At 41.3% G+C, this 12,129-nt stretch overlaps 1 protein-coding gene across 1 annotated transcript; it reads right to left on the bottom strand.

The window, feature by feature from the left end:
* Positions 1–123: 123 nt before the first annotated feature.
* On the bottom strand, positions 124–11,894 carry fbln7 (fibulin 7). The gene is made up of 8 exons (XM_080482042.1): positions 11,377–11,894; positions 9,435–9,597; positions 7,744–7,920; positions 4,761–4,886; positions 4,524–4,661; positions 3,909–4,046; positions 3,347–3,485; positions 124–1,439 (listed from the first exon to the last, which is right to left on the bottom strand). Exons 1-8 carry the CDS (start codon positions 11,452–11,454, stop codon positions 1,067–1,069), a joined length of 1,332 nt encoding a protein of 443 aa, XP_080338168.1. The 5' UTR covers positions 11,455–11,894; the 3' UTR covers positions 124–1,066.
* Positions 11,895–12,129: the final 235 nt, after the last annotated feature.

Here is a 12,129-nt window from a genome sequence, read left to right on the forward strand (position 1 = left end):
CAGTTACAGCTGGCTGAAGGAAAATTAAAGAAAAACACTGCAAGACTTTCTGTTTTGAAGGGAAATGCTTTGACTTGTAAACCTGCTCTCCGGGGGATATATTAGAGAATATACTTCTCTTCTGATCATTCATTCCTTCATCCAGAGAATCTTTTATTGCCGTCCAGTGTTCATTTATCAGCCATGCACAGGTTTGCGTTTCAGTCATTAAATATCACTCATGACATAATTCAATACCTCACTGTTCAGCATCAAGAGAGGCAGTCCCAACGAATACTGATCGAATGTTGGACTGTCTTTATTTCAGAAAGCAAATGATTCAAATCCCAGATAACTTCTGTAAGTACATTGCCAAATCATCATTGATTTCAAATAATATGAGACAATTTCTGGGTAACATATCAGGGAAAGTACTGTGTCTACTAATGAAAAAAAAAATCCCTTAGTATTGTGAATGGTGCTTCTAAGAAAGCAAGTTAGTTAAAAAAAAAAAAAAAAAGACAAATATACAGTATATAATCAGAGAAAAACATGTGGCGTACAGTATGTCACATTGTGAAAAAACCCAAAAGAAAAAGCAACAATATTTCCAATAAATTAGAGCTGCAGGAGCACTAATGTCATAAAGGGATTTATCATAAGGAAAGCAGAGGCAGTGCATCAGCCCGGGGGCTTGACCCTGAGCTACACAGATATTATCTATAATGGACATCAAAACTGCAAAAAGCAACATTATATGACAGTAGCTGATACTTATTCATCCATCGAAGCCCATTTATCAATGGCTAAGATTGATGTATTCAAACACATAGTTAGATATCATCTTTCATGGTGACAGGCAGCATTTATTCAGGATGGGTTTTAGCCGTATTTTGGATTCATAATATCATAGCTATTAAACATTGACATGTCACTTTCTCTCTCTTGTGGTGATTGGCCATAAACGAACACCAGCTGGCAACTGCCGACTGAGACAGATTCATTTCTGAAAGGGGATGAAGAAACAGTTTCAGTGAACAAGTTGCCATCTCTCTTCAGTTTTCAGTCCTCTCCCTTCCCGGAGCCCTCAGAAGTTGTAGGGTGACACCAGAATGTGCACCCTGGCAACATGCTTGGCCTGAAAGGTGCGTTCGCTGTACTCGGACATGTCGACGTCAACGCTGATCTCCTGCGGCCCGCGCAGCTGCTGGACCAGTATCAGCTCCCCGGTCTGCCTGTCTGATCGCTGCATGACGAAGATGCCCCGGGAGTTTCCGCCCACTATGCCAAAGCGCAGGCTGTCGGGCCCCGTGCGGCCCGGGGCAGTAGCAGTCGCCATGCGGAACAGCGTGGCGGGGGTCTGCAGGTTCGAGGGCAGTGACAGGTAATGGAAGGAGACGGTTTTAGGAGCCAGGTGGCAGGAACGGCTGTCCATGGGGCAGGGGTTTCTCTCACACTGGCTGCAGGATAGAAATGCAAATATTAACCAAAATGTATCCCATTTTTGCTGTTTTTGACCATTCGCAGCTCATACAGACTTACTGAAACAGAGACAACGATTACGGAACAAATATATCCCCGTGGGAAAGTGTTCATAATCGTTTCTGTGTGACTGAGGAGAGGGTGCATGCACACACACTTCACAGAAGCTCCACACTTCTCTTCAGAGATTAAATGAGGAAAAAAAAAAAGACATAATGATAAAAGACTCACAGAGACAAACAAACAATGAAGGCACCAATGATGATTTGCAGGAAGCGATCCATCTTCTATACTGCTCACCCATTTAACTTCACATGCATGTTTTTGAACTGCGGGATGAAAACAGAGTATCCAGAGAAAACCCACGGAGAGGCAACATGCAAACTCCACACGGAGAGGTCTGGACTCCAGCTCATGACGTTGTTGCTAACCACTGCAACATGGGTTTCAAGTATATAAAAGTGTATAAAACTTTTATTTTTTCTTCATTTTCTGAGAGGGTCCCTTATTCAGGATGCATTATTTCTTGTATTTTTTGACAAGAAAACAAAACAAAACTGTAGAAAGTAATAGATGATGATTCATTGATGATTTTCATTCTTGATCACTGAAAATTATGATATGAATTTAATTAATGTGTTTTGTCCAGGCTGTTGGTGAAGTAGTTCACTGTGGGAGGGAGAGAAAGATTTGATCCGATCACAGTCTGGACAAATTTCTATTTATATCAATGACAATAACATATGCATGTACACTTCATTTACACATTTGTTAGTGTGACCATATAGATTATGTATTCTGAATATTTCCCTTTAAAAAGACATACTTTTTATTTACAAACCCATAAATACTTGGAAGGCTGTCTGTCATTTCAATAGAACAGATTATGGGGAGAAGTTAAAAAAAATAACACAAAACAAGAAAGTCAGTTGCAGCCTCTGGTCCCAATGTGTGTTTGGTCTTGTTTTTAAGGACACGGTTAAAGTCAATCTCTTGGTTTCTCCTTTGTTACAAGTATTTTCTTAAAAAATTATGTGGCTGCCTGTTGGAATCAGGGCTTTAATTCACCACAGTGATGATTTATTAGAAACAGGAAGACCTTGTCCCATGCTCTCAGCTTGCTGATGAGAGACGTACAGAGAGACGGATTGTAAGGTTTCAGAAGATTTTCAGGTTATTTGTCTTGCAACAGAAATATTAATTGTCTGAGGAAGTTTTTAATTTGATTACTGTGATGATTTCTCGTAAGTTCAATAGTAATCATTCAATCACTTCTGTTGATTATGGTTAACTATTTACAACAAAAGTAACACTTCAATCACCTTTTTTGAGATTAATATTGAAAGTAAATGCACCGAAATATCTGTGCATGTTCAGCTCTCTTCATAGCAACACTCCTGAAATACAACCTGGAACTGATGGTTGCTTTCCAGTGCTTCAGAAAAACTCAATTAACTTGGCAGTGGGTGATTTTTTTTTTTTCCTTCTTCCCCTCTTCTGCATGGCCAGGCCTGGGTTAAATGTTATTTCTACCAACTGCGAAGATTGGCCAAACACCCTAAATAAGTCCCAGCTTGGATGGAAGCTGAGTGTACCTTTAAAATGTTTGGGTGAAGAACTCTGAGGCTGTCACGCTATTCTCAGATGTACACAATGACAGACCTTGCTCACTGCACATATTTTAAGTTGTTGAATATGGAGACCGACTTTGACTCGTGTCACACCTGAGCACAGAAATCCTTTTACACTCCGCCAAAATTGTCCTTTCGTGCTTCACTGATCTCACTTATTTTCCTAACTTTCTTACTGAAATGTGAAAGACGTAATCCTAATTCAAAAGTTCCTCAGCTGTTTGCCAATAAAACACTGCGGTTTAACTACTTACAAGGGAGATGTCTTGACGTAGCTTATGTTGCCATGGGAACGGGGACACTCTGGGTTGACACACTGAAAACCTCCCCCTGTGTTGATACAAGTTGTCCCTCGGCTACAGTTGTGCTGTTGGCTTAAACATTCATCCACATCTGGAAGACAAACAGCAGAGGCATGCAAGAATGAGAAGCAAGGAGAGACACTTGCCAGACTGACTCCCTGCTTCCTAGTTACCACAGTGGGTGTATGAGCGAGGGGGTGCACAGCTCTTTACTTTGGCTTTTTTAGTTTAGTCTCCTACAAACGCTTCATGTCCCAAAGATCCTTTCAGCTCGGAAAAGGTGAGGTCATTCATTCCACTGGCAAGCAGTGAAAGCTACAGGGGCGAAAAATGAAAATGGGAGCAAGGTTTGAGTTTTAGAGGCATCCCCTGCAGAAGCTGAAATCTCTGCGTGCTAAAAGCTCTTCATCTTCCTAAATCACAGGTATTTCTCTCTGCAGCCACATACCCTGCCAGATCTGCAGCCGGGCTCCGTGAATAAGCCTTTGTCCTCTGTTCCCCCCTTGTCACTCACCCTCGCAGTTCCGCCCATCTGGGAGCAACTTGTAACCGCTGGGGCAGGAGCAGTGGTACGAGCCGGGGACGTTCACACACTCGTGGATGCACAGTTTCCCTCCTTGGTCGAGTCGGTACACTTCACACTCGTTTACATCTGTCAAGAAATAAAACAATAGCATGCATACTGAAACTCAGCAAATGCACCGTGCATAAAAAAGTAGACAAGTAGTAGTTGACATAATTTGAGAAAGCGAGGTTTGGTATTGATGTTGGTTTTTCCCAGGAGCCTTATAAAACTGTTTAGACTTATTTTTGAAATGTTGCTCAAGCCGTTCCGACTGAACTATGACATACATTGGTGCTAATCAGCTTGTGACCTCTCAAGAGGATTATTTTGTTTGTCACATACTGGCCCCTCTGATTACTCTCATTTTCAGCCATATTAATTACCGGCGTGGTATAAGATCCAGGTATACCTTCAGCTCCAAAATCCTCCCGACTTCTCTGGTTTTCCCTGCAGAGAAGTACTGAAGCCGGGCTCAAGCACGAAGAGCCTGCTCTGAGGCTGACCTTACCTTGGAGAGTTCTCCCCACAGGGGATCAATTAAGTTGACACATAATTACAGCTCACCCTGACAGATGCTGTTGTCGGAAGTGCCACTCATGTGAAATCCTGCATCACAGCTGCAGTGCTGGGCCTGGTTCACTTGGGCACAGCGAGGTCTCCTGCTGAACGCTGGGTCATTCATTACGCTCCACTCAGGTGGTGCTGAACGTGGGAAGAAAAACATGAATTTTGGATTTGACCTCAAGCAAAGTCGTGACTAAAAAAGCAAAGAATTAAGAAAAATACTTGTCGACGACTGACCCGTCTGGGTTTGGTGTTGGCAGTGAGAGCCACTCCAATTCTGGGGGCAGGTGCATTTGTACTGGTTGACTCCTTCCACACAGGTACCTCCGTTTTGGCAGGGATTACTTTCACATTCACTTATATCTGGATGTGGATGAGAGAATCACTTGAAATAAAAAAAATTTCACTTGTCTGTTTTTATTCATCTGAACCATACCTATACAAAAAAGCACAAAGACAAAAAAACCACTTCCATTGCTATATGGAGCTAAGTTTGGTATATACCTGATAATCTCTTACATCAGGGATTTACATCATGAAAATCACCATCACACCATGCTGCCAGAGACTCTCAAGCCATAATAGTAATTTTGGGTTGAATGTCGGACTTCAAAATGTTTTTCTTTTCATCAGTCTGTGTTAACTGTAATGATCAATCAGCACTGAAAAAGCAGAACTCATCTGCTGTTGGGCGCATTTGATTTGAACGGGTAAATCTTGATATATAGCCTGCAATTGTCAAGATGTTTTCATTTATGTTGTATATACTGCTGGGTAGGCGATGAAAACTTTAACATAAGGTATTATAATTTCTTTAGTCCCATTGTTTTGCAGATAACCAGTTTGGCATGTTTACCTCTCATAAACCGTAACTCCCAGGATGTTTATGAAATCTATACAATTACCAAAATGCCAGAGGAACACAGCTTTGTGGATCATTGTGGAACTTCTGCAGTATGATTGTCAATCAGAGACTAGATTCGCCAACGTGTCACACGCTCGTGACAGGAATTTCGCAGTACCATTAAAAACAAACAGTAAACAAAGACAAAATGACGATGGGAAGTAGAAACCAACACCAATATACAAGGAGATGAATGGGATGAAATGTGCGCTAAAGCCCATAAAGTAACCAACTCCAATACGTGAGGAGAATTCAAATGGAAAATACTCAAGAGATATTTCCGCACACCTGAACTGATGGCAGAGATAGGCCCACAGTACCCAGACACCTGCTGGAGGAACTGTAGCACGGAGATTGGAATCACACTCATATATTCTGGACCTCCCCTAAATTACAAACATTTTGAGAAAAATATCTTTAAGGCATTGAGAGCAATAGTTCAACAAAATATTACAAAAGATCCAAAAGTGGCACTATTTGGGTTTACACCAATGGTTATTAATAATAGAGCTCAGAAATATCTTTTCCAAATTCTGACTCCAGCGGCGATCAAATGTATCGCAATTTAACGGCAAAAACTGGAGCCACCAACATACAATATGTGGATTGAGAAAGTCTGGGAAGTTATCCAAATGGAACAAAAACATATTCTTTAAGGCTTTAAAGTTTTTGTTGAATAATAGAGACCAATTTTGCTCCTGCTGCCACGTCCTGCTTGAAGCTTTTTTTGGTGAAGTATGAAAGGCCTATTTTCATAACTTATATTGAAGGCTGAGTACTGGTATTGTCATTATGAGTACAGTGTACTAGCTAGGGCCTTTTTATTTTGATTTTTTTCTGTTTTTGGAATTGTGGTAGATGTCTTACCATAGATCTAAAAGGGATTATTAGTCCCATCATATTCTACAAATATCAACAGTTTGTGTTCCTGGCATTGTGAAATAAACAGAAGTGACTTCCATTTTAGGCAAATTCCACACATATTTAAGTGTGAAATGAAGTATGAATCTCCAATTATACCAGTGGTTTAAAAAAGGTTTAAACTGTGAATCCGTTTGAACATGAGAATAATACTTATTAATACACATACTTGTGCCTACTGGATGCATAAGGTTTACCCTAGAAGTGAGGTTAAGCACAGATACATTCCTCTACCAACAAATATTCTGTTTATTGTGTGATTTTTGGCAGTGGAATAGTAAAAATGTTGACAACAGCAGAGGGCAGGATGATGAGGACTGTGATCTCATGATAATATTCCTATTTGTTTTATCTCTTAAAGTTTGTGAACAAGCAGTATATCGTGCCTTAAGACTGTAGCTTTGTCTGTTGTGTAGTGAAATAACTTATAAAGTAGATTCTGCTCTTTGAGCTGAAGCCACAGTATACTGGATGATAACCAGCTCCTTTGATTTTCATTCGGTTTCCCCAGAGGCCACCACTGGACCATAACATGAAAAGGCCCAGTTCACTCTGCTAGATATTTTTAAACTCTCTTTAGCTTTAAAGTTGCTCACGCTCTGTCAATGCTGTTTTTTTGAACATACCTAAATTTAGAGCGCTTATGCTGGGCTGAGAAACACGAACAGTGATAATACTGTGCGGAGTCGAGCCCTCTCATGTTGTTTTAAGCATGAATGTCAATAAACGTGTGCACATGTTCGACTGAGTATGCCGCTAGGAATTTTTGGAAGAGCGCCACCAGCGAAGTCTGAAGAAGCTATCAATAGCGTGCTTAGCATACTTCTGTGCTATCAGACCGGAGTGTGGGTATAATGCCTGGATCTAACCCTGTCCGGTGGGACTGCTGTCAAGGAAGCAGAGAAACATGAGCAAGGAGCAGGGATTTATCTTACAGTAGTCAGGCCAATGTTGTTAATGAGGAGTAGAAACCTGCAGGGGAAAGCACCCCACAGTGGAATGCAGTACAGGTGTTTTTCTGTGTTCGGAGACATTTAATGCCATTTTAACGAGGGTTTCATTCAGGGCACCGAGCAGCTCCAGACACTCCAAAGAATGGCTCTTTTCTTTGCCTCTTATCTGTGTGCGCAGAGCTCAGTTTGCCTTCTGAGATGCTGTCTCTCGCAGCCTGGCATTCAGGCACCATTGAGCCAAGGTCACCCTAAATAGGTGTGGGGATTTTTGCTCAGGAACGAGTAATATAGGAGTTCAGCCTCAAAACATTCTTCACAAGCACTAGCAGATGGCATTCCTCACCTGAACCCGACGGAACTCCGGTCTCACATTTTGTCAAAACTGAGGATTTCAGAATGCTATTTCTCTCTTGCCAACTTACAAACCCACAGTGAGGCTCACCTTTACAGGCGGCACTAGTACCGGTCCAGGTGCCATTGTCACGGCAAACACGCGTGGCGGCGCCGACAAGGTAGTAGCCCTGGGTGCAAGTAAAGTGAACCTCATGTCCGACGAAATATTTCGAGCCAAACTTGGTTCCATGAGCTGGGGCTTCCAGGGAGGGGCAGGTGATGGGGGCTGTGGGAGAAAGAAAGAAAGGAGAGCATGAGAGGAAGCCTGGTCACATGTGAAATAAGCCTCCCGACATCCTCTGGCATTCTCCGCCTGAGGATATACACGTGTCACCAGAGCTTTCATGGGAAAGGCCGGTTCAAATGCCTCATTTACAGTCAGCCGGGAGAAGACAGGCCATTTTTTGGGGGTCAGAACAGCAGTCAATTGTTATGTGTGTTGTGAGTTCTGGAAAGTTACTTTTAGAATGTCTGAAATGTGCGTAATTACATTAGATAATGAATTACACATATGGTTTTATGAGATTTTTATACTTCCTCCAAACTGGAGGTGTTCTTGTTTTAACCTCCAGAGAAAACAGAACATTTCAGATGCTGTCCTGCAACCAATTCTGTCTCATTGTGCGTTTTTAAAGAGACAAATAATTGTTCATTTAAAACAATAAACTCCAACAATCGACATTTTTATATGTGGATTCTTGGGTTTGAAAATGATCTGGGCAATAAAAGGCAGTATTGTAAGCCTCTTCACTTGTCTTTTTATATTTTCTTAAGCCTTTATTGGTGTTGAAGTTAAATATCAGCTTTCTCTTGTCCTGCCAAGTATTCTTCCACAGAATTATGAACCGCACCAGTCCATCACGAACAAATTGGTCTCAGCATCTGCTGCCAAGCGATACACTTTCCCAAATCCACTTCCCCCTGTCAAGTATGCTGTTCCGTTAGTGAGATGGCTGTGCATTGACGGATAAATATCTAATCCCATGATATGCGATGGTATAAGTGGTTTAAACTTCCGTTTCAATCAAGTGAATGCTTCTAAAATACTGTAAATCCGTTACCAGTCCTTCACTAAGTCACTGAACAAACATCAGTAAGACTATCGGTGCATATAAAACCTTCTAAGTAACTGTGGAAAAAAAAGAAACTATTAAAGTGGAATGAACACCCTGTGTTTACACGACTGCTGGATCTTATTATAACAATTATGCAGCTTTTAAAAAAACTGATCAGGTCTTTTGATTTCACAGCATAAACCTAAAACAATCTCTCCTGACTAATCCATGTGTATACTTATTTTGATTATTTTTGCCTGTTTATTGAATAATAGTAATGGTGGAAAACACATTTTGGCTCATTTTGAGTGGATTGAAGAAAAAATTAATCACAACCATTTTTTCTTATGTGCTTATTTTCAATATAAATCTTTGTATGCCAGTTTTATTTAAATGTTTACACATCATCTTACTCTTGTTGGAATGAAGATGCTAATGAAAGAAGGCAATAAGGATAATAAATGAGAGAGAAAGTCTTTTTGAAGATATTTTTTTCATAAAACACACTGATGACTAATAAATATGACTTTTATTACTGACCAGGACTCTTTGCTTTTCCCACTCAAATCAGCTGCAATGGGTGCAGCGAAAAGCTCATAAAGATGACTAATGAGTATTATGAGGATGGAGAGGGTAACTGTGGTGATGGCGGTGGGTTTGTGTTTGTTTTCTGTCTCTGACTCACCAGCTGACTGGTCCGCTTGCGGTAACTTGGAGACGGAGTTCTGAAGTGTCGCCAGCTTTGATTTCATGATCCGGAGGCCCTCTGTGAATCGTATCTCCTGGCCTTTCAGAAACTTCTCCATTTGACGCAGCACCCCGACCACCTGGTGCTTGTCCATGCACGTCTGTTATAATAAACACAATTAAGAGCTGTGAAACAATCTCGGTAAAGCATTTAATAATGACTTTCCAAAGAGCAGGTCTTAAGATTGCTTTACTTTGAACCTTGAAATGATTCGACAGCTGTTGAGATCTATGATCAATAAGGAAACACAAGTTGGAGTCTTTATGTATAGTCTGCGACTGTTAGAATAATAGCTTTAGAATTATGTTTTATGATTTTTGATTAATTTTCGCCATGCCTCCCACATATTCAGTAATGAAAATTTGTTTTGATAAAAATGAATCTGAGTTTGACCTGTTGATTGTTCATCAGCTTTATTTCTCTTCTCTCTACTCAAAAAGCAAATTGTTTATTTGGCTTAAATAAATAGTGCTTATCCAGTGCTTGAGCAGCCCCCAAGGCACTTAACACTGTTAATCGCATTCACCCATTCACACACACCAATTTGAGGTGTCCTCAGTCTATCCATTGGCTCAGTGTCTTGCTCTAAGGCACTTTGACATGTGGAGATTGAAATACCAACCTTCCAGAGCTACCTCAAATAAATAAAGGGGAAAAAAAATCCACTTGGGAAACAATATTTCACTGACCCCAACATTTCTCCTGCTGCTGCACCCTAACGCCCCCCCCCCCCCCCCCCCCCCCCCCCCCCCCACACACACACTCTTCCAAGACCCCCTGGTGCCCCCGACCACATACTTTGAGATCCACTGACTTCCAGTAAGCTGTGAATAAATATTATTGTGCAGCTGTAGGGAATTATGTCATTACAGCCAAATGCATGTTAGCAGTGGGCACATAGACCTCGGGGTTACAAAACCATTGACCGCTATAGGTAACACTGCTGGTTATGTAACACTTTTATGTGACAAGACTCATCAGTGAGCTGTCTTTATTGCACCGAAAAATGCCTGAACTCCTCTTTAAAAGTATTGCTTTCCATCAGACCTGCTTGCACACACTTGATACATTCTTTGCCCTCAGCTCTCTCCTTGCCTCCTTCACTTCTTACTACCACAAGCACAGCTGGACAAAAGCTGTCTGGCAGATGTCAGTGGGACCTAAGTCCAAAATGCTGTTCCTCTGTATATTTTGCATGGCGGTAGGAAGGAACAATCTCATTGGGTAATCCTGAATGGGGAAACTCAAAATAGCATGGGTGCCACAGGGAGTTGCTTTGAGGAGAACTCCTGTGTCAAGCCATTACAAAGTTCCTCAGAGAAAGTGGCTCTAATCCTTTCAGGAGGGTTTATTAATCACATGCTCATTGGAACACTTTCCCTGAGCAGCATACCTTAAATTCTTGCACTGGTATTTGGGGGGCTTTGTTCAATAACAACTACCTTCGGTACATTAAACTTCATTGAGCACGCAGTTTGGACCTGTGCACAAGTGAGAAACAGGTCCTGTCTTTTTACCTGCTCCCCCCTCAGGGAAAGTGGAAAAACCATCTGGTGAAAAGACAGGAGAGGATTCAAATCCTCACGCAATAATGCTTTGAAATGAAATCATGCGGTATCAGATTTTTCCAGTTGAAACTTGAGATTGTGATCACAAAACTGGAGAAAAACATAAAATGGCACATTTCGTGCGCATATACTCAAATGATGCTGAATGGATGCCGGATAAACTAATGAAAACAGATAGCGTTACAGTTCTGGTAAAAGTAATACTGCGGAATATGGTTTGCACTGACAAACTGACAAATTGAGAAACATTAATGCATGAGCCAGTTTGTTCAAAATGTCATATATATTCGTGCGTAAAAAGGTGCTCCTACCTGCACGGTGGCATGGCCACTTTGCACAGCTGTCAAACACAGCAACAGCAAACACCTGCGTGAAAAAGATAGAGCCATCTCTGATGTCCAGCAGTCCCTGATGTTCTCAAGTATTTAGAAGCCTCCTCCTTATGGCTCCTCGTGGAACTATCTCCAAATTAAGTTGCTTTTACGCTTTTCAGGAGTATTGAAGTTGCTCATCAGGTGCTGGGACTAAGACGCAGTCCTGCTTTTAAACTCAGTGGCCTCTTGGAAAGTTTAGACTCTCTCTATCTGCACTCTAGCAGCGCTTCACTGCAGCCAAGCAAAGCCTGCCTCCACTTTGGAAAACAATCAAATTTGCCCCGTGAAGTTTTGCTGTACGCGAGTACAGGAGGCATTACGGTAATGGAGTGAAGAAATACCTTCAAAACAAAGCAAAGCAAAGCCCGATGTCAAAATGTTTTGAGAACCATCATGAACCAGTTTAAAATCAAAACACACCATTTCCCTGAAAGTTTACAGCTAAAACTTTCTTCATGTGATTTCACTTGCTCCTCATAGTATGGGTGAGGGGCGGGGGACTAAATATTGTACTCAAGTACAACTACTGCTATGGAATTGTACTCTGTTGCAATTAAAAACATGTATTAAACTACTTGAAATACACGGTACTCTACACAATAAATTTTCAACTGTTGGATGTTGTACTTGAGGACATACAATATGTAAGAGTTCCACGGTAATCTGTGCAGAAAATATTCACGTTCAAAG

Source organism: Lipophrys pholis (genome assembly GCF_963383615.2).
Source record: "Lipophrys pholis genome assembly, chromosome: 15".
Lineage (NCBI taxonomy): Eukaryota > Metazoa > Chordata > Actinopteri > Blenniiformes > Blenniidae > Lipophrys > Lipophrys pholis.

Coding starts and splice junctions, on each gene's coding strand:
- fbln7 (XM_080482042.1), bottom strand. CDS start 11,454: ATGGCTCTATCTTTTTCACGCAGGTGTTTGCTGTTGCTGTGTTTGACA. Junction 9,598..11,376: donor GTGGCCATGCCACCGTGCAG/GTAGGAGCACCT, acceptor TTATTATAACAG/ACGTGCATGGACAAGCACCA. Junction 7,921..9,434: donor GCAAGCGGACCAGTCAGCTG/GTGAGTCAGAGA, acceptor TTTCTCCCACAG/CCCCCATCACCTGCCCCTCC.